Source organism: Aquarana catesbeiana, linkage group LG12 (assembly GCF_042186555.1).
Source record: "Aquarana catesbeiana isolate 2022-GZ linkage group LG12, ASM4218655v1, whole genome shotgun sequence".
Taxonomy (NCBI): domain Eukaryota; kingdom Metazoa; phylum Chordata; class Amphibia; order Anura; family Ranidae; genus Aquarana; species Aquarana catesbeiana.
In genome coordinates, this window is record NC_133335.1 from 235,031,678 (window position 1) to 235,059,336 (window position 27,659).

General features: G+C 46.9%; 1 protein-coding gene across 1 annotated transcript in view; it reads right to left on the reverse strand.

Annotated features, from left to right (window-relative positions):
• Positions 1-27,659, reverse strand: part of PGS1 (phosphatidylglycerophosphate synthase 1) — a 116,239-nt gene that overhangs the window by 27,071 nt on the left and 61,509 nt on the right. The window contains exons 6-8 of the mRNA XM_073606912.1: positions 22,744-22,922; positions 10,249-10,743; positions 5,323-5,471 (exon numbers count right to left, since the gene is read on the reverse strand). Of these exons, the coding sequence (XP_073463013.1) occupies positions 5,323-5,471; positions 10,249-10,743; positions 22,744-22,922 (823 nt within the window). The remainder of the gene's footprint in view (positions 1-5,322; positions 5,472-10,248; positions 10,744-22,743; positions 22,923-27,659) is intronic.

Below are 27,659 nucleotides of genomic sequence, written 5' to 3' on the forward strand. Positions count from 1 at the left end.
CTAAGACCCCCCCCCCCATGCAGACCTAGTCTCTGCTAAGACCCCCACTCATTCCTATGCAGACAGCCAATCTCTGCAGGACTGCTGCCCCCCCCAGAACACCGCGATTGTGGCCTCCCATGGAAATAGAGATGAAGCGTACATACAAGCGCAAGAAAAACAAGGCCCAGCGGGACACTTTTGAAATAAAGGACTCCAGGCTGGAGGAATCAGTTAACCATAACCATTTGCCATCCAGAAGATTATCCCCATTCATGACCAGGCCATTTTTTTTTTTGCGATACGGCCCTGCGTTATTTTAACTGACATTTGCGCGGTCGTGCGACGCTGTACCCAAATAAAATTGATGTTCTTTTTTTCCCCCCACAAATAGAGCTTTCTTTTGGTGGTTTTTGATCACCTCTGCGTTTTAAAAAAAAATGTTTGCGCTATAAACAAAAAAAAACAGAGCGACAATTTTGAAAAAAAAAAAAAAAAACGATATTTTTTTATCTCCTGCTATAAAACACATCCAATAAAAATTTCTTCATAAATTTAAGACAATATGTACTCTGCTACATATTTTTGGTGAAAACAATCCCAATAAGCGTATATTGATTGGTTTGCACAAATTTTATAGCGTCTATAAACTATGGGATTTTTTTTTTTTTTTAAATGTTTACTAGTAATGGCGGCGACCAGCGACTTATAGCGGGACTGCGATATTGCGACAGGCAAAATCGGACACTGACACTTTTTTGGGGACAAGTGACACTAAGGGCCGGCTCACACTGCGGGGATGCGGGAACCCTTGCGAATCCACTGCGGGGTTCCCGCATCGCGTGTTTCCCGGCGGCAGGTCACACTGCCCTATGCAAACTGCTGGGAGCGTCAGGTAAAAGTTAACCTGTGATCTATAGAGTGTGATCTGCAAACTCGAACAGGAATCGGATCACATGGGTGTGAACACCCATGCGATTCGATTCTGCTGCGGACAAAAAAAAAAAAGGGTCCTGTGCGAGTTTGATGCAAATTCAGCCATACGATCTTTATGGCTGAAATCGCATCGCACAGAGATCGCATGTCATTTTCACTGCAGTGCGAATCACATCCGATCTCTGACATCGTACCAGTGTGAACCGGCCCTAATACAGTGCTAAAAAAAAAAAAAAAAGCCCTGTCACTGTACTAATGACACTGGCTGGGAAGGGGTTAACATCAGGGGCGATTAAAGGCTTAAATGTGTGCCTAGCCAGTGTTTGTTTGTGTACAGCGTGGGAGGTGCTTTTACTAGGGGAAGGCATGGATTTGTGTCCCCGCTTTGCAGGAACACAGGATCCAGGGCCTTCCCTACTGACAGAACAGCGATCTGCCTTGTTTACATAGGAGGACCACCGTTCTCCCTCTGTACCGAAGGATCGGCGGGTGCTGGCGGACATCAAGACCATGGTACCCGTCGATCAGCTCCTGCTGTGTATAATCACAGCGGTGCCCGTGCTCGCCCCAGACCCAGAAGTGACGGATCACGTTCTAGGTAGCAGTGCCACTTTGCCACCGTATATGTAAGTTATACAATCGGCAAGTGGTTAATCACCACGGGGATTTTTTCTTTTTCTAAGCAAAAAAAAAAAAAAAGAAAACCTTTTCCTTCGTTTGTTAAAAAATTTTGCAAATAAGTAATTTTTCTTCTTCACCAATGGGCACTGATAAGCTGCACTGATGGGCACTGATAGACTGCACCACTGATAAGCTGCACTGATGGGCACTGATAGACTGCACCACTGATAAGCTGCACTGATGGGCACTGATAGACTGCACTGATAAGCTGCACTAATAAGCTGCATTGATGGGCACCGATAAGCTGCACTGATGGGCACTGATAGACTGCACTGATAAGCTGCACTAATAAGCTGCATTGATGGGCACCGATAAGCTGCACTGATGGGCACTGATAAGCTGCACTGGTGGGCACTGATAAGCTGCACTGATAGACTGCACTGATGGGCACTGATAGACTGCACTGATAAGCTGCACTGATGGGCACTGATAGACTGCACTGATAAGCTGCACTGATGGGCACTGATAGACTGCACTAAGCTACACTGATGGGCACTGATAAGCTGTACTGATTGGCACTGATATTCAGGTCACAGGACACCCCCTAGCGAGGGTGCCAGGTTTTGGGAGAATGTCGCTTGACGCCCTCTCACAACCGGACGACCGAGCTATAGTCGTCTTTTGGCTATAGCGCGGTTGGCAAGTATGAACAAAGCATATCCTGCTATAGTGTGTACTTGCCTCAATCAAAAGCACTGAGTGTGATTTCTGTCTGCGCTGTTATTCCTCTGCTATCAGCATAAGTCACTTCTCACAGTTTTTGCCAGTGGTTGTTAACTTATGAACTAAAGGGGTCCTCAAATGTGGCCCCCGACATCACCTAAAGGGCTGCACATAATGTTAAATATAAGTAATGCCGGAGAGGACTGTCAGAGAATGCAGAGATAATAGAGGAGATGAGGGTCCGAGAGTGAGGACAGGATACATTGTTGGCTGGGGAGATGATGCAGAAGACAATACGGAACTGGGAAGATGTTACATGAGGCTATTAGAGATCAGTGTTATTACCCTAATCAATGTTCCCACTACAGACTGCTGAGGTTCAAAGGCCACACACCATATACCAATGGGCCGCATGTGGCTCGCGGGCTGCAGGCTTGGCACCAGGGGTCTATGCTAACACCAGGCAAACCCCTCCCCCCACCCCTCCAGCACACAGCAGGTGACTGACACCTTCAGCTGTGCATGTTTCCCTATGAAACGGTGCAGAAAGTGGTGTGTTCTTTTTCTCCACTCAGGTATCAGATTACACTCAGCTCTCCCCTGTATGTTTTGGAGCGTATGATATAGGATCCCAGCCCCCTGCTTTCCTGAAGCTTAGAAATGCTGTGTAAAACGTGTGCTTAAAGCGGAGTTCTGCCAATTTTTTTTTTTTTAAGTCAGCAGCTACAAATACTACAATACAATGCAGCTGCTTTAGGCCCCTTTCACGCGGGGTTGGTGGTAAAGCGCCGCTATTGTTAGCGACGCTTTACCGTCGGTATTCGGCCGCTAGCGGGACGGTTTTACCCCCCGCTAGCGGACGAGAAAGGGTTAAAAACCACCGCAAAGCACCTCTGCAGAGGCGCTTTGCCGGCGGTATAGCCGCGCTGTCCCATTGATTTCAATGGGCAGCAGCGGTGTATACACTCCGCTCCTTCACCGCTCCGAAGATGCCGCTAGCAGGAGTTTTTTGTCCCGTCCTGCTAGCGCACCGCTCCAGTGTGAAAGCCCCAACAGCAGCGGCTGTTTCAGGTCGGTTTGCAGGCGCTATTAGTAGCGCAATAGCGCCTGCAAACCGCCCCCAGTGTGAATGGGGCCTTATTGAAAGACTATACAGGGGGGATCGATGCTTGTAACTCTCTCCACCGCCGCACCGATTACCTGTGAGGGTTCCCGACCCCCCCCTACACTGAGGATGCCTGGTCCGACACAACAGGTATTGGATCAAGCATCAGAGCATTTGCACGAGTACCGGTACTCGTGCAAATGGTTGGTATCAGTGCAACCCTAATATATATAATGCTTGGGGGTTCTAAATAATTTTCTAGCAAAAAAATTATGATTTTTACATGGAGAGAAGTAGGGTTGTCCCGATACCGATACTAGTATCGGTATCGGCACCGATACCGAGCATTTGCCCAAGTACTTGTACTCGGGCAAATGCTCCCGATGCTTCCCCGATACCTAGAGGACAGCTGTGATCGGCGCGTGGGGGAGTTACAAGATTCTCCCCCAGCGGCTTTCAGCTGCTTTAGTGACATACAGCGGTGATCGCTCACCGCTGACTGTCAATGCATCCTCCTACATGCCCCCTCCGTTCCTCTGTGCCTCTCCGCTGTCCCCTGCATTCCTCTCTCCTTATCTGTCCCCCTCAGTTCCTCTCTCCTTCTCTATGCCTCTCCGTTCCTCTCTCCTTCTCTATGCCTCTCCGTTCCTCTCTCCTTATCTGTCCCCTCCGTTCTCCCCCTCCGTTCCTCCGTCCTCCTCCTCCTTCCTTTGTGTATTGATAGAGTCAGCTGACCATTCACATAACTGAAACATTGTAATCTTTTGTGATTACGATGTATCAGTTTATGAATGGAGAGGAGCCGCTGTCTTCTCTCCATTCATTCTCAGTGCAGCTGAGGCTGCAGAGAAAGGCACTGGGGAATCTCTATCCTCTGTCTCTTTCTCTGTCTCAAGGGGGAGATATCAGAGGTCTGTTAAGACCCCTGATATCTCACCGAAGCCCCCCAAAAGGGCTGATTAAAAAAAAAATAAATAAAAAAATAAAAGAATAAAAAAATATTATTGTAAAAAATAAAAATTGTAAAAAACAAAAAAAAACAAAAACAAAAAAAAACACACACACATATAACGTTCACCCCCCCCCCCAAAAAAAATAGCAAGAAAAAAAACTGTCACGTGACATTAAAAAAAAAGTATCGGTAATCGGTATCGGCGAGTACTTGAAGAAAAGTATCGGTACTTGTACTCGGTCCTAAAAAAGTGGTATCGGGACAACCCTAGAGAGAAGTGTCAGAATTGGCCTGGGTGGCAAGTGGTTAAAGGGGTTGTAAACCTTTTGTGTTTTTTCACCTTAATGCATTCTATGCATTAAGGTGAAAAAATACCTGGCAGTGACCGGCCCCCCAGCCCCCCTGTTTTACTTACCTGAACCCTCGAACTTGTCCCACGGGGACGCGCCGTCTCTCGGCCTGGGGTTCTCGGCTGTTGATTGGATAGATTGATAGCCATTGGCTCCTGCTGCTGTCAATCAAATCCAATGACAGAGGGCGGGGGCCGAGTCCTGCATTTGGCGTCTATGGACGACGATTGCTGGACTCGGGAGTGCGCCCGCAAGGCAACACCCCCCCCCCGGGAGAGAGCTTTTCCCAGGGGGTTATCTGAAGCGGGGAGGAGCCGAGAGAGCCGCCGAGGGACCCCAGAAGAGGAGGATCGGGGCCACTCTGTGCAAAACGAGCTGTACAGTGGAGGTAAGTATGATATATTCTAGATTGTAAGCGAGCAGGGCCCTCTGATCCCTCCTGTATGGATTTGTATTGTAAGTGTACTGTCTGCCCTCACGTTGTAAAGCGCTGCGCAAACTGTTGGCGCTATATAAATCCTGTATAATAATAATAATATGTTTGTTATGTAAAAAAAAAAAAAAAAAATTTACTTTAGTGTCACTTTAATGCAACCTTTTCCAGAAAGCTCTATTATTAGCATTCGCACTCCCTCCGTTCCCCACCGAGGAGTCACCTGATGGAGCTGCCGCTGCAGGTCCTGGTTCTCGGTCACCAGCGCGATCTGCGTCTCCAAGTCCCGGTGGACCGACCTGTAGCCGAAATTTGGAGAGCCAATGAGAGTGAGGCACGGCATGCTTTTACCTGCTGGATACAGCCACAGACCTGTGGAGGGTGACAAAGAAAAAGAAAAAAAAAAAAGCCACAGAATAAGCAAAGGGAAACCGGTCCTTTCCTTTCACGTAATAAATCTCATTCTGAGAGAGATCACATCGCAGCAGCAGAACAGAAATGAAAAAAGAAAATGTACAACGCACGTCAGCTGCCTGTACACACACACAGGCCTGCACTTTGCTGTGGTTTCCTGGCAGGGTGTACAGCAGGATTTACAGTCACTCGACTGTCAGGTTCAGCCAGTTTCACATAAAAAATCGAGACACCTGAGCTTCAGTTCTTTGTAACAGAGAAAGCAGAAGAGGAACAAAAGACCTTTCACACACACACTCTCTTCCTGCCGGCCCAGGCTTGATGAACTTAGTCATCTGAACCGCGGACTTGTGTTATCTGGGCCACATTTTACATTCTCCTTATTATTGGACTTCCTTTAAAAGTTCAAGCTAAAAAAAAAAAAAAAGAAAATAGGAGGCTGCGGCCCAAATGCGGCCAGGAATTGGCATTTATTCTGCAACCTGAGCTAGGAAATCGAGAGCTGGATGTCCGCTGCTATAAGCGGGAAAAGGAAACCTGTGCAGAGAGAAACTTGTCACCGCACCTTCTGAAAATGCTGCAAAAACAAGACCACAGGAGATTAAAAGTTCATCGGTGGAGCTTACAGTACATCTACATTACAGCGTATCCACACTCAAAAAAGAAAAAAAGAAATTCATATATGGCTAGGGCTGGGGAAAAAAATCGATTTAAATCTTGAATCGAGTTGAGAGGTCAAATCGATTCAAAATTTAGGCAAACCGATTTTTTTCTTTTTCTTTCACCGCGCCGGTCCTGAGTAGCTGCGGGCAGGAGTTTTTTTAGGTGAGGCTGCGAGGCCTAGTCCGCGAGGCCGGACGCCGCGGACTAGGCCGAAGCCGCGGCCTCGCCTAAAAACTCCTGCCCGCAGCTCCTCAGGACCGGCGCGGTGAAAAAAAAAAAAACTCGATTCGAATCGTGAATCGAGTTCTTTTTAAGAAAATCGCAGATTTTTTTTTTTTTTTTTTTTTTTTAGAAAATCTTCCAGCCCTATATATGGCACCTTACCAGATGTGGTGGCTGCGTTCGTTTTCAGGCTCCCCCCCCCCCCCCTCTTTGGACCCCTTTCACACTGGAGGCGCTTTTCAGGCAGTTTAGCGCTAAAAATAGCGCTTGTAAAGCGCCTCTCGTGCCTCCCTGAGTGTTCTCACACAGGGGCGGTGCGCTTGCGGGGTGGGAAAAAAAAAAGTCCTGCAAGCAGCATACACCGCTCCCAAAACGTCCTGCCCATTGAAATGAATGGGCAGCGCTGCGAAGCACCTGCAAAGCGATTTGGCCGGGGCACTTTTAACCTTTTTTTTGGCCGCCCCGCTAGCGGCCAAAAAGCCCCGCTAAAACTACGGTAAGGCGCCGTTAAAACTACCGGCGCTTTACCACCAACGCACCCCCCGCTCCAGTGTGAAAGTAGCCTTATAGCCAACCTGATGATCCTGCCAGTAGCACACGTCCCGTCACTGGATGGCAACGCTCGCTCTTCCACTGTATCTATGGAGGGTGCATTGGATGTCACAAAGGCTGAACTTCAAACATGCCTGCCGTCAGGGCTGCTGTTAGAAACAGACAACCTGACACAGGGGGGGGGGGGCCCATGCCATACAGCCAAATGCTTCAGTTATGAACACAGTTAGTGATCAATACCAATCACTCATTGTGTTCATTCAGGGAAGGAAGGGGCTGGCAAACATGATATATTTACCGGACTCTTCCCCCACTCTCCATCATGAAGGATTTTGTGCTCACTGCTGCCGGTGGAAAGGAGGGAAGGGAAGTCGGCAGCACTGGGGGGGGAGGAATGTACTGTGCACAGGAAGGGTGCTCAGTGTGGCAAGGGGGCAATTACTGGAACCGATCTCTTGTATGACTCTCTGCAGCAGCTGAAATCCATCAGGAGAGAGAGAGAAGAAGTCAGCTTTCAGCTGCTTCAAAGACCCATACAGGGGATCCATTCCAGTAACTGCCCCCCCTCCCCCCCCCCGATCACCCTCTCTGCCTACATCCGATTCATCCTGCTGCCTGGGCCCCCCTGCTGGCCCGGACCCTGTAGAGGACTGATGGTACCCCCTTATTCACCGCCCTGTCTGCCGTTGTTCATCTCCATTACATGATGGATTGATGGGATTGGTAGTTTACACAAGATTGATAACATTCACATTACGTTATTTTAAGCTCAGGGGAAGTGACAAGGACAGGGCGTTTCTTGCAGGATCAACATGTATTGTCTGTAATTGTTGAGAATGTTCTCAGCCTGATAAAAAAAAAAGGAATGCAGCCACCACATCTAAGCACTGGTAAGCTGTAATATATGACTTTTTTGTTTTTGGGTTTGAATTTGCTTTAAAATGTATGTAGTTTTGGACAGAGTAGGGAAAGGTTAGAATGCTTGAAGTCTATGTACTGTTGGGGTGATTTCTCTTCACTTTCTCATGCAGAGATTCGGTGGGAAGGTGGAGGGATGGACCCCAGGGTAGACTGAAGGTGGAGGGATGGACCCCAGGGTAGACTGAAGGTGGAGGGATGGACCCCAGGGTAGACTGAAGGTGGAGGGATGGACCCCAGGGTAGACTGAAGGTGGAGGGATGGGCCCCAGGGTAGACTGAAGGTGGAGGGATGGGCCCCTGGGTAGACTGAGGGTGGAGGGATGGGCCCCAGGGTAGACTGAAGGTGGAGGGATGGGCCCCGGGGTAGACTGAAGGTGGAGGGATGGGCCCCAGGGTAGACTAAAGGTGAAGAAATGGCCCCCAGGGTAGACTGAAGGTGGAGGGTTGGGCCCCAGGGTAGACTGAAGGTGGAAGGATGGGCCCCAGGGTAGACTGAAGGTGGAGGGATGGGCCCCAGGGTAGACTGAAGGTGGAGGGATGGGCCCCAGGGTAGACTGTAGGTGGAGGGATGGGCCCCAGGGTAGACTGAAGGTGGAGGGATGGGCCCCAGGGTAGACTGAAGGTGGAGGGATGGACCCCAGGACAGATGGAAGGTGGAGTGCTGGGCCCAAGGATAGACGGAAGATGGAGTGCTGGACTGCAGGATAAATGGAAGTTGGAGTGCTGGACCCCAGGATAGACTGAAGGTGGAGGGATGGGCCCCAAGGTAGACTGTAGGAGGAGGGATGGGCCCCAGGGTAGACTGTAGGTGGAGGGATGGGCCCCCGGATAGACTGAAGGTGGAGGGATGGGCCCCCGGATAGACTGAAGGTGGAGGGATGGGCCCCAGGGTAGACTGTAGGTGGAGGGATGGGCCCCAGGATACTGTGGGTGGAGGGATGGGCCCCAGGATAGACTGAAGGTGGAGGAATGGGCCCCAGGATAGACTGAAGGTGGAGGGATGGGCCCCAGGATAGACTGTAGGTGGGGGATGGGCCCCAGGATAGACTGAAGGTGGAGGGATGGGCCCCAGGGTAGACTGAAGGTGGAGGGATGTATCCCAGGATAGACTGAAGGTGGAGTGCTGGGCCCCAGGATAGATGGAAGATGGAGTGCTGGACCCCAGGATAAATGGAAGGTGGAGTGCTGGGCCCCAGGATAGATGGAAGATGGAGTGCTGGACCCCAGGATAAATGGAAGTTGGAGTGCTGGACCCCAGGATAGACTGAAGGTGAAGGGATGGATGAACTCCAGGGTGAACTGAAGGTAGAGGAATGGACCCCAGGATAGACTAAAAGGTGGAGTGCTGGACCCCAGGATAGATGGAAGGTGGAGGAATGGACCACAGGGTAGACTGTAGGTGAAGGGATGGACCCCAGGATAGACTGAAGGTGGAGGGATGGACCCCGGGGTAGACTGTAGGTGGAGGGATGGACCCCAGGATAGGCTGAAGGTGGAGGGATGGACCCCGGAGTAGACTGAAGGTGGAGGAATGGACCCCAGGATAGGCTGAAGGTGGAGGGATAGACCCCAGGGTAGACTGAAGGTGGAGGAATGGATCCCCAGGATAGACTGAAGGTGGAGGGATGGACCCCAGGGTAGACTGTAGGTGGAGGGATGGACCCCAGGATAGACTGAAGGTGGAGGGATGGACCCGGGGTAGACTGAAGGTGGAGGAATGGACCCCAGGATAGACTGAAGGTGGAGGGATGGACCCCAGGATAGGCTGAAGGTGGAGGGATGGACCCCAGGGTAGACTGTAGGTGGAGGGATGGACCCCAGGATAGACTGAAGGTGGAGGGATGGACCCCGGGGTAGACTGAAGGTGGAGGAATGGACCCCAGGATAGACTGAAGGTGGAAGGATGGACCCCAGGATAGACTGAAGGTGGAGGAATGGACCCCAGGATAGACTGAAGGTGCAGTGCTGGCAGTACGTTCAGACTGGAAACCGTGGATTATTATGGGATAAGTGTTTGTTTTAAAAACTGTTGTCCAGTATAATTTTGAACTCACTGTCCCCCTCGAAACATGTTGGTTTTTCATTTTCTTTTGCCATGAAATAAAAATCCTCTTGGACTTCTTCAAGCTTTGTGGCCATCTCACACTTCTAATGTTCTATGGAGATGCAACAGGAAGTAGTGAGGGAAATCTTGTCTAAGGAACAGGTGTCCGCACTAACATTTTGGATTTCCTGTGGATAACATTAGGGAAAAAAAAGATTCTCTGCTCCAAGCTGCTGCTTCCTGGTGCCTCTCAAACCCCAGGTGTCCAGGAGGCAAGCTGAGCCGGCCCTATTTTTTTAATGGGAGGCCAGAGTACTAGGCCTAATGTTCTTACCTTTAGCATGAAATGTCCATTGGTCTCTAAAGTATTCCCGTAGCTGGACACGATGGTGCTGTCTTTTTCTACAGAGTTCATTGTAAAACTGATGTTCTATATGCACGTAGGCAGATGGTATGGCCCCTGCGATACCCCGGGCCCCGTAAAAGCCGTTGACTTCTGGGGAGGCGAGCAGAATGTTATAGTCAGCCCGGGTGCCCAGTACTAGGTCCATGTACCCCTGTGTCAGGTTAAAATATCCGGTGGTCAGATGCAGCCGGTCTCCTCTCTCGGCCTCTGTCAGTAATGTTTCTGTAACTAGCTCGTCTATATGGATACCAAACGGTTTCATCTGCACCAGCGGGTAGACCCAGGTATCTGGAGGGTCTGTTCCCGGGGCAGGCTGCCCACTCTGAAAGCTGGCGCTGTGTAGCTCACATTGTTTGCTCCTGGCGGTCTCTATCACGTCCATTACCCGCTCTCTGGCAGCTTCACAATACTTCTTCTTGTCCCCTACAGGAATAAAAAAATAAATAAAAAGAGGATGTTATTTCTTCTACTATACTAAAACGAATATATAGTAAAGTGTGGGGTCAACAGAAAAATATGGCACTATCCCCGATATTGGAACAATCAAAGCATTTCATAACCCACATGTATCCCTAACAAGCAAAGGGACAGTGAGAATAAGGATTTTAATGTGCCAAAAATACCTCAGAAAAAAATAAAAACACAAAAAAATTTAGATATATAGATCTATATATACCGTTTCTCTGAAAATAAGACCTAGCGTGATTGTCGGTGATAGCTGTTATATAAGCCCTACCCCCCAAATAAGCCCTAGTTAAAGTCCTTGTAGGTCTTATTTTCAGGGTGGGGCTTATTTGGGGGGTAGGGCTTATATTGCAGCCATCACCGACAATCACGCTAGGTCTTATTTTTGGGGGAAACAGGGTAGAACTATCTATCTATCTATCTATACACAGAGAGAGAGAGAGAGAGAGAGAGAGAGAGAGAGAAGAAATTAATAAGATTTTCATTATATATATATATTTTATTAATTGTATTATTTATCAACTGCATTGCTGTAAAGATTACAAGACAAAGTGGATCCTGAGGAAGCCCTCATCGGGCGAAACACGTCGACCCATCTTTTCTTCACTTCTACGTACTCAAATGTATGTTTACTCATGCAGCTGCTGACTACTGTTTTTAAATTTACGGGGGAACTATTTTTAATGCAAGAATAAAATTTCCACTTCGTCTTGTAATCTTTACAACAATGCAGCTGATGAATAATGCAATAAAAATTATTATGATATGGTACAAAAAAAAACAAAACCTATATATTCAATTTTTCTGTAGTGTATCATATTAACTGTATTATTCATATTATTTGTATTATTCATCAGCTGCATTGTTGTAAAGATAACAAGACAAAGTGGATCCTGAGGAAGCTCTCATTGGGCAAAAACCCTTTGATCCATTTTTTCTTTACTTTGCACTTAAATGTATGTTTACTCATGCAGCTGCTGACAACTGTTTTTATATTTATGAGGGAACTATTTTTCATGTAAGAATAAAATTTACGTATGTATTGTTTTTTTTAGGTATTTTCGGCACATTAAAATCACTATTCTCGCGGTCCCTTGTTTGTTGAGGGGACATGTGGGTTCCGAAATAGACACTAAAAAACCCAGTGGTGGTCAAATACTATCGAAAGAAAGCTCTATTTCTGTGGAAAAAAAAAATATATATATACATGTCGTTTGGGTACAGCGCTGCATGACCGCGCAATTGCAAAGTAAAGTAGTGCAGTAATAAATAGGGAAAAAATGGCCTGGTCATGAAGGGGGGTAAAACCTTCCAGGGCTCAAGTGGTTAATGCGGAGACATACATACATACACCTACTACAGCCAATTACCTCACCAGCATGTCTGGAGTGTTGAAGGAAACCCACACAAGCACAGGGAAAACATGCAAAAATCTATGCAAATCGTGTCCTGACCAGGATGTGAATTGCGGAACCCAAGGGTTGCAAGGCGGAAGTGCCAACCGGTAATCCATTGTGCTGCTCTACATCAGAAGGCACATTCAGGAAAACCTGGTTCCATTTCGTATAAATTCCAGTGTCACCTGGGAATATAAATCTGATGATATATCTGAGTTTTTCAGCACTTTTTTTGTGCTGAAAATGCCCCCCTCGGCTTTTACTCGAGTCAAGGACTTTTCTGCAGCAGAGAATGACATTTTCCGAACTGATTTTGGGGCCCGGTATCTCAGGGCCACTTGGTGCTAGGAACTCTAAATTTGGTGTGCTAACCTAGTCAAACTAGCACTACAATATATCCAAAGCTGGGGTTCCTAGCACCAAGTGGCGCCGAGATACGGGGCCTCAAAGTCAGTTCGGAAAATGTCATTCTCTGCTGCAGAAAAGTGCTTTACATTTTCTGAATCGAACTTGGTGCTAGGAACCCCAGCTTTGGATATGTTGTAGGGCTAGTTCCACTGCACACTAAATTTGGGGTTCCTAGCATCAAGTGGCCTTGAGATACGGGGCCCCAAATTTGGTTCAGAAAATGTCATTCTCTGCTGCAGAAAAGTGCTTGACATTTTCCGAACCGACTTTGTAGCCCTGTATTTTGGGGCCACTTGGTGCTAGGAACCCCAGCTTTGGATATGTTGTAGTGCTAGTTCCACTTGGTTTACACACCAAGTTCCTAGCACCAAGTGGCCCCGAGATACGGGGCCCCAAATTCGGTCAACTGTGTCCATCTGCAGCAATGTCATTTCGGGACCCTCTGGGTTCAGAGACCCCAAATTTTGGCTGCAGCTAGGGGGCGTCTAGGAACCCTTAACTACCGAGTTTGAAGTTCAGGGGACCTATGGCTGCAAATGGGCACAGTGAGGCTGCAAATGGGCACAGTGAGGCTGTAAATGGGCATTGTTGACCCTCTTTTCCACTTACAGTAGCTGCGCATTTCTCACCCTAGGCTTATACTCGAGTCAATAAGTTTTCCCAGGTCTTTTTGGTAAAATTATGTGCCTCGGCTTATATTCGGGTCGACTTATACTCAAGTATATACAGTATATGTGCCTTATGGATTAGACCAGGGATAGGCAACCTCGGCCCTCCAGCTGTGGTGAAACTACATGTCCCACGAGACATTGGTAAGACCCTGACAATCCCAGGCATGACTCCTAGAGGCAGAGACATGATGGGATTTGTAGTTTCAGAACAGCTGGAGTGCCGAGGTTGCCTAACCCTGGATTAGACCTTTATACATCACACACCTTCACCACTCATTCCTTTTTTTTTCTCTTTACACTCTCCTTTGCCCACCTCCCATATTAATTGGTACCACCCTCCTCCTTCAAGACCTGTCCTTTCCCCTCATCTCTCCACTCCTTCGCTCTAATCTACCCCACCCTTACCTCTCATCCTATATTAGAAAACCAAAGACCTCCTTCAAGACCAAATCACCACACCCCACCGTGTGTGAAGACAGAGTGTGAAGAGAAATCCCTTTAGGCCTGGTTCACACGATTGCAGGCCTGCGTTTGAATGGGCCGCTGTGTCGGCTTTCCAAGAAGGAAAAAAGGCTCCTGCACCGTTTGCGAAACGCAGCAGCCGGGAGAGATAGCATGGTGCTTTTGGACCAATGCAATTTCCCGGCGGTCCCCAACACCCACAAACGCGTTACATCTTTAGATGAGTGGAGGGTACCATTAGGAATGAATGGCAGCCCCGTGCGTTTTTGCCTGTAGGTGGAGAAACAGGTGCGATTCCCGCATGTGCGATAGCGTGAACCAGGCCCAACTAGCTTGACTTTCACATATGATGACTGATAATCACTTATAAGCATATACTTGCCTCATTTCTCTTAAAGCGGAGTTCCACCCAAAAGTGGAAGCTCCGCTAATCTGCCGCCCCCCTTCCGGTGCCACATTTAGCACCTTACAGGTGAGGGGAGCGGGTGGCAGGTACCTGTTTTTGAGAAGTACCTGTCCCCACTTCCGAGAAATCGCGCCGCGGTAAGATTCTTCAGAAGTTCGGCTCCCCCGCTCCTCCTCCTCCTTTCCCCACCGGGCCATTTATAAAGGGCAGTAGGGAACCGGCTGTGAAGCCACAAGGCTTTAATGCCGGTTTGCCTTACAGCCAATGGTGGCAGAAGTACCCGAGAGCCAATGGCGGCAGAAGTACCCGAGAGCCAATGGTGGCAGAAGTACCCGAGAGCCAATGGTGGCAGAAGTACCCGAGAGCCAATGGTGGCAGAAGTACCCGAGAGCCAATGGTGGCAGAAGTACCCGAGAGAATGGTGGCAGAAGTACCCGAGAGCCGATGGAAACATCAGCTGGGTTCCAGGACAGGTAAGTGTCCTTATATTAAAAGTCAGCAGCTGCAGTATGTAGACACCGTGGGGGGAGCACACAAAATGTGGAGCAGCTCTGCATAGCAACCAATCAGCTTCTAACTTCAGCTTGTAAACTTCCAGCTTGTTCAGTTAAAGCGGGAACTTTACCCATAACAACTTGATAAGAAAATATATAAATGTTCTTTAGCAAAGAAAATACATTCCACATTAATATTTAACCACTTGCTTACTGGGCACTTAAACCCCCCCCCTCCTACTATCCAGACCAATTTTCAACTTTCAGGGCTGTCGCACTTTGAATGACAATTACGCGGTCATACAACACTGTACACATATGAAATTTGTATCATTTTTTTTCCCACAAATAGAGCTTTCTTTTTGGTGGTATTTGATCACCTGTGCGGTTTTTATTTTTTTGTTAAAAAAATGTAAAAAGACCGAATTTAAAATTTTTTTTTTTTATTATAAAATTTTAAAAAAGGTAATTTTTCTCCTTCATTGATGTATGCTGATGAGGTGGCACTGATGGCCACAGATAGGTGTCAGTGATGGGCACTGATGGGTGGCAGTGATGGGCACTGATGGGTGGCAATAATGGGCACCGATCGGTTACACTGATAGGCAACACTGCTAGGTGGCACTGATTGGCACCACTGGTAGGCATTGATAGGTGGCACTCATAGGCATTGATAGGTGGTACTTGTAGGCATTGATAGGTGGCACTGGTGGCAATGGCAGGTGGCACATATGAGGCATTATTGCCTCTTCCTCTTCGGGACCGATGTCCCTTGCTGATGGGCTGGTGATCGGCTTTTTTTTCTCCCTGCACTGTCAGCGCGAGGAGAAAAAAAAAAAAAAAACGATCACTGAGCTTTTGTTTTGATCATGTGATCAGCTGTCATTGGCTGACAGCTGATCACATGGTAAGGGGCCAGGACTGGCCCCTTACTCGGATCGGTGATCACTCAAGTCTCAGTGACTCGGTGATCACAGCGCCCTCCCCGCGCGCCCTGTAGGACACGCGCAGGGCGCGTGCACAGGGGAGGCCGTCATATGACGGCCTCCCGGGAATTCAGGTCCGCGCTGTAGCCGTCATTTGGCTATAGCGCGGATGTCAAGTGGTTAAGCTACCACCATTCTTGTGTGCTGTAAATTGCCTCCAGCATCACTCCTGTTTCTTCTTGTCGGAGGCGGCCATTTTGCTGAAGCCCAAAGCCCCATCAGTAAATCATAAAGTAGAACTAAACCCATCGATTTGATGGTTTAAAAAAAAAAAAGGTTACATTCCTGGAATGCCAGGGTTGCTAACTGTCACGTTTGCTTGTGTCCTCAACCAAACGGTCAAACCATCAAATGGCCGGTGTCATAACTGATCACATGTGCAGCACCATGGCAGCTGCAGATCAAACAGAAGCAGCTTCCTTTGCTGTAAATGACAGGATGGTTTAATTCCGTCTTAAAGTGTAAGTCCGGGCAAAAAAGAACTAACTCTAAACCTGCTCTCTGACACATTCTAAACCTAATCTATCTAACCCTGTAAAGCAAAAATCGATGTACTTACCTATTCTGCAGCCAATTCTATCCAATTGCAATATGACTGTGTCACAACTGTATACGCTATATTATTATTATTATTTTTTTTTCGCTATTCCCCTCTCCCCACGAAAGTGGAGTTACATTTTAACCAAACAAGCTGAAGTTAGAAGCTGATTGGTTACTATGCAAGGCTGCACCAGATTCTGTGTGCTCCAGTTTTAGTAAATTCTCCCCCCCCCCATGTGTTCCCGAGAAAAGAAGTAGTAAGAAGAAGTCCTGGACAGCCGCACTCAAAATAATGTTTTACCTTTATTAAATGATGATCATGAAAGATACATGCCACAGCAGAAAAATGCAAGAAAGCTGACGCGTTTCACACTGTAGTCAGTGCTTAACTATGATTAAGCACTGACTACAGTGTGAAACGCGTCATTTTTCTGCTGTAGCATGCATCTTTTATGATCATCATTCAATAAGGGTAAAACATTATTTTGAGTGCGGCTGTCCAGGACTTCTTCTTACTACTTCATTATAAGCATTGCCGGCACCGGTTACTTCCAGCATGGAGGAGATGTCTGTTCCTGATTGACCTTTCTAGAGCGGTGATGATTTTCTTTCCCGAGAAAGACATATCCTGACGTGCTGTGCTCCTATACATGCTGAACCATTTGGCCTCCCTTAATGCCCCGTACACACGATCGGAAATTCGGCCAGCAAAAGACCGATGAGAGCTTTCGGTCGGAAAATGCGACCGTGTGTACGCTCCATCTGACTTTTTGCTGGCCGAATTCCAGCCAGCAAAAGATTGAGAGCAGGTTCTCAATTTTTCAGTCGGAAAAAGTTCCTATCGGAAAATGTGATCGTCTGTATGCAATTCCGACGTGCAAAATTCCTACGTATGCTCGGAAACAATTTGACGCATGCTCGGAAGCATTGAACTTAATTTTCTCGGCTCGTCGTAGTGTTGTACTTCACCGCGTTCTTGGCGGTCGAAAGTTCAGCGAACTTTTTGTGTGACCCGTGTGTATGCAAGGCAAGCTTGAGCGGAATTCCGTCGGAAAAACCATCCAAGTTTTTTCTGACGGAAAATCCGCTCGTGTGTACGCGGCATAAGTGTTCTGACCGAGAAATCATAGAGCTCAGCAGGGTGCATACACCTTCGATGATCGTATACATCCAACCTTTATTTTCACAGCACTCCATCATCACGCTTACACCCTTCTCTGTATGTACTGTCTTATTTGTGCAGCACGCCATCATCACACTTACACCCTTCTTTGTATGTGCGGTCTTATTAGTGCAACACGCCATCACCACGCTTACACCCTTCTCTGTATGTGCAGTCTTATTAGTGCAACACGCCATCATCATGCTTACACCCTTCTTTGTATGTGCGGTCTTATTAGTGCAACAGGCCATCACCACGCTTACACCCTTCTCTGTATGTGCGGTCTTATTAGTGCAACACGCCATCATCACGCTTACACCCTTCTTTGTATGTGCGGTCTTATTAGTGCAACACGCCATCATCATGCTTACACCCTTCTTTGTATGTGCGGTTTTATTAGTGCAACACGCCATCACCACGCTTACACCCTTCTCTGTATGTGCGGTCTTATTAGTGCAACACGCCATCACCACGCTTACACCCTTCTCTGTATGTGCGGTCTTATTTGTGCAACACGCCGTCACCACGCTTACACCCTTCTCTGTATGTGCGGTCTTATTTGTGCAACACACCATCACCACGCTTACACCCTTCTCTGTATGTGCGGTCTTATTAGTGCAACACGCCATCACCACGCTTACACCCTTCTTTGTATGTGCGGTCTTATTAGTGCAACACGCCATCACCACGCTTACACCCTTCTTTGTATGTGCGGTCTTATTTATGCAGCGCGCCATCACCACGCTTACACCCTTCTCTGTATGTGCGGTCTTATTTGTGCAACACGCCATCACCACGCTTACACCCTTCTCTGTATGTGCGGTCTTATTAGTGCAACACGCCATCATCATGCTTACACCCTTCTTTGTATGTGCGGTCTTATTTATGCAGCACGCCATCACCACGCTTACACCCTTCTTTGTATGTGCGGTCTTATTAGTGCAACACGCCATCACCACGCTTACACCCTTCTCTGTATGTGCGGTCTTATTAGTGCAACACGCCATCACCACGCTTACACCCTTCTCTGTATGTGCGGTCTTATTAGTGCAACACGCCATCACCACGCTTACACCCTTCTCTGTATGTGCAGTCTTATTAGTGCAACACGCCATCACCACGCTTACACCCTTCTCTGTATGTGCAGTCTTATTAGTGCAACACGCCATCACCACGCTTACACCCTTCTCTGTATGTGCGGTCTTATTAGTGCAACACGCCATCATCACACTTACACCCGTCTCTGTATGTGCGGTCTTATTAGTGCAACACGCCATCACCACGCTTACACCCTTCTCTGTATGTGCGGTCTTATTAGTGCAGCACGCCATCATCACACTTACACCCGTCTCTGTATGTGCGGTCTTATTAGTGCAACACGCCATCACCACGCTTACACCCTTCTCTGTATGTGCGGTCTTATTAGTGCAACACGCCATCACCATGCTTACACCCTTCTCTGTATGTGCGGTCTTATTAGTGCAGCACGCCATCATCACGCTTACACCCTTCTCTGTATGTGCGGTCTTATTAGTGCAGCACGCCATCATCACGCTTACACCCTTCTCTGTATGTGCGGTCTTATTAGTGCAGCACGCCATCATCACGCTTACACCCTTCTCTGTATGTGCGGTCTTATTAGTGCAGCACGCCATCATCACGCTTACACCCTTCTCTGTATGTGCGGTCTTATTAGTGCAGCACGCCATCATCACGCTTACACCCGTCTCTGTATGTGCGGTCTTATTTATGCAGCACGCCATCACTACGCTTACACCCTTCTTTGTATGTGCGGTCTTATTAGTGCAACACGCCATCACCACGCTTACACTCTTCTCTGTATGTGCGGTCTTATTAGTGCAACACGCCATCACCACGCTTACACCCTTCTCTGTATGTGCGGTCTTATTAGTGCAACACGCCATCATCATGCTTACACCCTTCTTTGTATGTGCGGTCTTATTTATGCAGCACGCCTTCACCACGCTTACACCCTTCTTTGTATGTGCGGTCTTATTAGTGCAACACGCCATCACCACGCTTACACCCTTCTTTGTATGTGCGGTCTTATTAGTGCAACACGCCATCACCACGCTTACACCCTTCTCTGTATGTGCGGTCTTATTAGTGCAACACGCCATCATCACGCTTACACCCTTCTCTGTATGTGCGGTCTTATTAGTGCAACACGCCATCACCACGCTTACACCCTTCTCTGTATGTGCGGTCTTATTAGTGCAACACGCCATCATCACGCTTACACCCTTCTCTGTATGAGCGGTCTTATTAGTGCAACACGCCATCACCACGCTTACACCCTTCTCTGTATGTGTGGTCTTATTAGTGCAGCACGCCATCACCACGCTTACACCCGTCTCTGACTTGTAGCTCAGCCCACACGGCCAATTTCCTACTTGTCTCAAATGATGATCAGTAAGGTTCCCGTGTACCGTCATGGCGGCGTGTTTACCTGCTCGCTGTACAGCTCTGCAAAACATGCTGAGACCTTATAAATAAGAGACAATAAAAATATTTTTTTTTTTTCTTATTTGGAAGGCGTTTTTTTTGAAGTGTGAGACTTTCTTGTGGGTTTGCTTCCTGTCAACGCCAGCAGTCCTGCATGTGATCTCGGGTAAATCTTTTTTTTTTCATGTCTATTTGATTTGGCAGGATGTTAAAGGAGGCATGCAGCATCGTGAGACACAGATGAAACCACAAGATATTGTTAATAAGAAAAACAGGGCGGGGGGTTGAGTTGGGATGGGGGGGGGGGGTCAGCCAGCGGCTGGCGGGGTGTGCTAAGACAGAGCAGATGTATGAAGATCCCTGGTCTTACGATAAACACTTTCACTTTCCCATAAACACTACCTCAGTGTAACATAGATAGGCCCAGCACCTGTGTCTGTAAACCCCAAGAATATATGTCTCTGATTTTCTCATTTGTGTTTTGTTATATTTGTTCTGTGGATGCAAAAAAAAAAAAAAATAGCTGTTGATTCTTCCAGAAATCTCGTGAGCTGATAACTTCCCGTGCTCTCTGCCTGTGCTGCACTGTTATCAGTTGCATTGTTCCCAGCTATTTCCCTGCCTGGACTACCATACACCTCCCCCCTTCCACTTTGCTATAGAGCGGGGGTCTCCAAACTTTTCAAACAAAAGGGCCAGTTTAAAGTTCTTCAGACCTCAGCTTGGGGGGGGGGGGTATTGTGGCCAGTGGGGGGTAGAAAATGTCCAGGTCACTGCATCAGTGTAATAAACATGGCCTCAGGATTGGTGGTTAGTAGGAGGGATAGTACCCCATTATTGTTGTCAATAGGATGAGTGGTGCCCCATCAATGGAGTCCCTGGGAGCAATATTGCCCCATCATTGGTATCAGTGGGAGGAATAGTGCCCCATCATTGGTGTCAGTGGGAGGAATAGTGCCCCATCATTGGTGTCATTAAGAGGAATAGTGCCCCATCATTGGTGTCAGTGGAAGGGAATAGTGCCCCATCATTGGTGTCAGTGGGAAGAATTACCCCATCACTGGTATCAGTGGGAGGAATAGTGTCCCATCATTGGTGTCACTGGGAGGAATAGTGCCCCATCATTGGTGTCAGTGGGAGGAATAGTGCCCCATCATTGGTGTCAGTGGGAGGAATAGTGCCCCATCATTGGTGTCATTCAGAGGAATAGTGCCCCATCATTGGTGTCAGTGGGAGCAATAGAGCCCCATCATTGGTGTCAGTGGGAAGAATAGTGCCCCACTGTGGGTGTTGGGGGGGGGGTATTGTGGCCAGTGGGGGTAGGAAATGTCCAGGTCACAGCATCAGTGTAAATAAACATGGCCTCAGGATTGGTGGTCAGTGGGAGGAATAGTGTCCCATTATTGTTGTCAATGGGAGGAGTAGTGCCCCATCATTAGTGTCACTGGGAGAAATTGTGCCCCATCATTGGCATCAGTGGAAGGAACAGTGCCCCATCATTGGTGTCACTGGGAGGAATAGTGTCCCATCATTGGTGTCAGTGGGAGGAATAGTGCCCCATCATTGGTATCAATGGGAGGAATAGTGTCCCATCATTGGTATCAATGGGAGGAATAGTGCCCCATCATTGGTATCAATGGGAGGAATAGTGCCCCATCATTGGTATCAATGGGAGGAATAGTGCCCCATCATTGGTATCAATGGGAGGAATAGTGCCCCATCATTGGTATCAATGGGAGGAATAGTGCCCCATCATTGGTGTCACTGGGAGGAATAGTGTTCCATCATTGGTGTCAGTGGGAGGAATAGTGCCCCATCATTGCTGTCACTGGGAGGAATAGTGCCCCATCGTTGGTGTCATTTGGAGGAATAGTGCCCCATCATTTGTGTCAATAGCTGGAATAATGCCCCAAGGACCAGATAAAGACTAGCAAAGGGCTGCATCAGGCCCTTGGGCCACAGTTTGGAGACCACTATTATAGAGAAAAGGAGGAGGTGTTCTGTAGTCCTGTCCTAGTACAGGAAATGTGTCACCTTTGGACAAGAACTGTATTACTGGCAGGTTCATCAGGTGAATACAAATTAAACAACTGAAAAAAAAGAAAAGGAATGCAGCCACCACATCTAAGGACCGGTAAGCTGCAATATATGACATTTTTCTTCTTGGGTGTAGATACATTTTGGCACTTTTAAGTTATATTAACCACTTCAATACCCGGAACTTTCACCCCCTTCCTGCCCGGCCCAATTTTCATCTTTCAGTGCTGTTGCATTTTGAATGACAATTACGCGGTCATCCAACACTGTACCCATATGATATTTTTTTTATCATTTTTATCACACAAATAGAGCTTTCTTTTGGTGGTATCTAATCACCACTGAGGTTTTTAATTGTTTGCTAAAAGAAAAAAAAAAAATGAAAAAAGACAGAAAATCTTAAAAAAATTTTTTGCTACTGAGCTTTTTTTTAACAAATAAAATGATTGTACCAGAAAATAATTACCTGCCGTGTAGAAAGATATTGCACAGAGTGGTCCCTTACCCCCTCAACCGTCGCTGCCCACGCCTCCTTCCTCTTGGTACCTCCTCAGCAAACCAGATGCTAAGGAAGCACCCGTGTGCATGTGCTCCTGAGCCGGGCTGTGTGCATCCATTGACACACACACAGCGCTGGTAAGCTACACCCAACTCCCTCCTTACAAGAGTTTGACTGACCTATGGAGCTGCACTGCCCACAGTGTCTCCTGTGAGAGAAGGAAATGAGAGAAGCTGTGCTACAGCCCGGGACGGAGGTCAGGTAAGTGTTCAGGGATAGGGGTGGGTAGGACAGTTAGTAGGGATTTTTTTTTTTTTACCTTAAGAGAATGAATTAGGATAAAAAAAAAAAATGTAAACGTCAGAACCACTTTCACCACTGCTAGCTATAAAAGACTCGTTTATGGTGGCAGAAGTGAGGAACGTCCCACCTTGATAGGGGTGCTCCATGCCTTCTTCGACCTCCATGGTATCATCCGGCTGTAGTTGCAGAGACACGTCTCCGACCGCCTCCACCAGCTCGCTAAAGAAGTCGGCCAGCTGGGCGCAGCCCTGCAGGAGGATGTAGCGGTCTTGGCGGTTGGTGAAGTACGAGTCGCTGAGGTTCGCTCTGGGGAAAAAGAACCAAAAAATGACCAATGAAGGAAGATGCGTTACCCGTAGAGACAGCAAACAAGACAATATCAGAAATAGCCAAGTAAGTTAGTATGTGGCAAGAAAAAGTATGTGAAACCCTTGGAATTAGTTGGTTTTCTGCAGTAATTTGCCATAAAATATGAACTGATCCTCATCTCAGTCACAACAATAGACAGGGAAATTGTACATTTTTTTTATTTGTTAGTTAATTACCGTATATACTCGAGTATAAGCCGACCCACCTAATTTTACCCCAAATCTTATTGACTCGAGTATAAGCCTAGGGTGAGAAATGCGCAGCTACTGTCAGTGGAAAAAGAGGGTCAACAATGCCCATTTGCAGCCTCACTGTGCCCATTTGCAGCCTCAATGTGCCCATTTGCAGCCTCACTGTGCCCATTTGCAGCCTCACTGTGCCCATTTGCAGCCATAGGTCCCCCGAACTTCAAACTCAGTAGTTAAGGGTTCCTATATGCCCCCCTAGCTGCAGCCAAAATTTGGGGTCTCTGGACCCAAAGGGTCCCGAAATGACATTGCTGCAGATGGACACAGTTGACCGACTTTGGGGCCACTTGATGCTAGGAACCCCAAATTTGGTATGCAAACCCAGTGGAACAAGCACTACAACATATCCAAAGCTGGGGTTCCTAGCACCAAGTAGTACCCGAGATACGGGGCCCCAAATTCGGTTCGGAAAATGTCAAGCACTTTTCTGCAGCAGAGAATGATATTTTCCGAACCGAATTTGGGGCCACCTAGTGATAGAAACCCCAACTTTGGATATGTTGTAGTGCTAGTTCCACTGGGTTTGCACACCAAATTTGGGGTTCCTAGCTCCAAGTGGCCCCAAGATACGGGGCCCCAAAGTCAGTCAACTGTGTCCATCTGCAGCAATGTCATTTCGGGACCCTTTGGGTCCAGAGACCCCAAATTTTGGCTGCAGCTAGGGGGGCATCTAGGAACCCTTAACTACCGAGTTTGAAGTTTGGGAGACCTATGGCTGCAAATGGGCACAGTGAGGCTGCAAATGGGCATTGTTGACCCTCTTTTCCACTTACAGTAGCTGCGCATTTCTCACCCTCGTCTTATACTCGAGATACGGGGCCCCAAAGTCGGTTCAGAAAATGTCATTCTTTGCTGCAGAAAAATGCTTGACTCGAGTATAAGCCGAGGGGGGCAGTTTCAACACAAAAAAATGTACTGAAAAACTCGGCTTATACTCGAGTATATACGGTATTCATTTGTTTTATTTTTTCACTGTTGCTTTAAGTTTTTTTTGCATTTTTATTGCTGTCACTGTAAACATCCATGTGACAGCAAAAGGTATGTGACAGGTACTCTTTATGGAGAGATCTGAGGTCAATAAGACCCCAAATACCTCCTCTGCCCTTAAAAGCATTCAAAACACCAAGATCGGGGATTATTGAATTCTTCTGATATTTAACTACTTAAAGCGGAGGTCCACCCTAAAATAAAAAATGGCATTAAAATTCTAGAAAAAAATATATAAAAAAAAATTTGAAAAAAAAAAAAAAATTTGAAAAAAAAAAAAATTTGAAAAAAAAAAAAAAAGTTTACTTACCAGAAGCCCCAGTTGCTAGGCAGTCTTCCCAATCTGCCTCTTCCTATTCCGCGCTGTTCTGTCACTTCCTCCTCTTCGGTGAGCTGCCCTGTTGTATTCTGGGACCTGTGTGTGTCCCAGAAAACAACAGGGCCATTCACAAAGCGCCACGCGACTCGTGCATGCGTAGTAGGAAACGGGCAGTGAAGCCGCAAGGTTCCACTGCCTGTTTCCCTTAGTTAGGATGGCGGCGCCGGCACCTGATCCGATGGACGGATCGGCCTCGGGGGGTTGACACTGCGGGCTTGCTGGACAGGTAAGTGCCCTTATTAAAAGTCAGCAGCTACAGTGTTTGTAGTTGTTGACTTTTTTTTTTTTTTTTTTTTTTTTTTTAAACGGACTTGGCGTTTATAAGTTAAAATTCGTTTTTTGTTTTTTTTTCTAGAAAATTATTTAGAACCCCCAAACATTATATATATTTTTTTTCAGACACCCTAGAAAAAAAAAAAAAAGGCGGTCGTTGCAATACTTTATTTGCGCAATGGTCTTGTAAGCGCAATTTTTTTTTTTTTTTTTTTTAGGATAAAATAAACTAAATTTTTTTGAATAAAAAAAATAAAATAAAAGAAAACAGTAAAGATAGCCCAATTTTTTTTTATATTGTGAAAGATAATATTACGCCGAGTAAATCGATACCCAACATGTCACACTTCATAATTGCGCTCCCGCTCAAGGAATGGCGACAAACTTTGACCCTTAATAGGAAACGTTTAAAAATGTCTACAGGTTGCACGTTTTAAGTTACAGAGGAGGTCTACGGCTAGAATTATTGCTCTCGCTCTAACGATCGCGGCGATACCTCACATGTGTGGTTTGAACACCGTTTTCATATGCGGGCGCGGCTTACGTATACGTTCGCTTCTGCGCGTGAGCTCAGCGGGACGGGGCGTTTTACATTCGTTTTGTTTTTTTCTTATTTATTTTACTTTTCTATCTTTGCAAAAAAAAAAAAAAAAAATTCCCCTTTAAGACCATTAGGCGGAAGTGACGTTTGACGCTGCTTCCGCCATCCAATGGCGTGGAGCCGAATGGGGGCCGTCTTTCCCTCACTTGGCATCCAGCCTGTGAGGGGAGAGGACCTGATCGCCTCCACCGCTACCAACGGCTCCGGTAAGCGGCGGAGATGACCAGAGTGCGGCCGATAAAAGTGATCTTGCGGCAAATTCGCAGCGGAAACCACTTTTATCTGAAAGCGGACCACCCACTGTTGAAGAGGTTACCGGGGGTTATGGCAGCTACGCTGTTTCCCCGAAAATAAGCCCTAGCGTGATTGTCAGGGATGGCTGCAATATAAGCCCTACCCCCCCAAATAAGCCCTACCCTGTTTTCCCGAAAATAAGCCCTACCCTGAAAATAAGACCTACAAGGACTTTAACTAGGGCTTATTTTGGGGGGTAGGGCTATATTGCAGCCATCACCGACAATCACGCTAGGTCTTATTTTCGGGGAAACAGGGTAGCTGCTGCCATGACAACAGCATTCCACTTCAAACAGCCGACGTACAACTGTGACAGGCGGTTCTTAAGTGGTTAAAAAAATGGTGGCGTTGTCATCCGGGTAAACGGAAAAGTGGTGTCATGTGATCGCTTCCGGGTGACTGTTGCAAACAGCTGAACAAAGCCGATCTCGACTTTGATTGGCTATCCGGCTGAAAACCTTTTATATCACTTTAAAGTGGAGTTCCATCCACTTTTACAACTCTTCAGCATCCCTCACTAAACTGTGCACTGTGAACGAATTGGATATTTTTTTATTCTTATTCTCAGCACCTACTGTATATCTGCTGTATTCATTCTTCACTTCCTCCTCCCTGGCCGTGGCCCATCGCATCATTTCCTGTTTGCAATGCCTTCTGGGAAGGGGCAGCAACTTCCTCTGACACTGCCGTTGCTATGGAAACCTGACCTGAAACCTATTACACTGCTTGTGCTGCACTGAGCGTGTGCGAGATCTGCAAGGATGAGATCCAGGAAGAAATACAGTCTGGCTTCAGATGCCCACGCTTAAGATGGCCACGGCCTGCTGTAAGTTTATAAAATAACAAACTACTGCTATAAACTAACAAAACAGACCTTCGTTTACAGACTAACTTTACTAGAATACATTAAGCTTGTGTATTATAGGGGGATTTTTATTTAAAAAGTATAATTTCGGCCGGAACACCACTTTAAAGCCAGCCATAGATGGTTCAAATATCTTCCGGTTCAGAGGGACTGGCCTAGATGGGAACCGTGTATGGACAGGCCGATTGTAACCCAAGCTGATCGATCAATCAATTTAGGGACAACCCGCCCTGTGGGATTTTTTTTTTCTAGCAGCTAGCAAAAATTTCTGTGTGTTAACGGCTCCCCCCCCCCCCCCACCAGGAAAACACAATAGCTCCATGGGAGGGATTCCTCTATCAATACTGAATGTGTTGATGGGGAAATCAAGCGGTTTTCTTTGCTGCAGCCAAAATCACACCATCTATGGCCGGCTTTAGGTGAGGATCACATTTTACAGCAAATTACTGCAGAAAACCAGTTCCAATGGGTTCACATACTTTTTCTTGCCACTGTATCTAATGTACTATCAGCAAAGAGATGAAATTTAAGGTAAAGAACCAAAAACAAATATGCAATGCGCGTTTGTTTGGAAGACTTGTAAATACACGTCAGCCTCAGCCGGGAAGAATCCAGACAGGTACAGTGAAGAAGCTTATGTGCCATGTAGGAGGTATCACATAACAAGGAAGAATTTTTTGTTTTATTAGAAATTTAAATAGTAAACGTCTTTCTTAAATCTTTTCCTTGAGATGACAGATCACTTCTCAGAGTAACATTTGCATTGAAAGGAAAACCAATTATAGGCTGACATTTAACAGAGGCCACTATCAGCCTAGAGCTAAAGAGAGATTTCCCTTGACTTCCTTGTCCTGTAGACACAACAGGAAGTGAGAGGAAATATTCCCAAGGTGAGGGAGATCCCCTCTTAGATGCCACCAAAACACTCGTCTCCATTCTAAGATTTCCCTTTTTTTTTTCTCTTTTTTTTACTTTTCTGGTGAAAACTCAAAATGTTGGATTTCCCCATCACTTTCAGTTCCAGTGT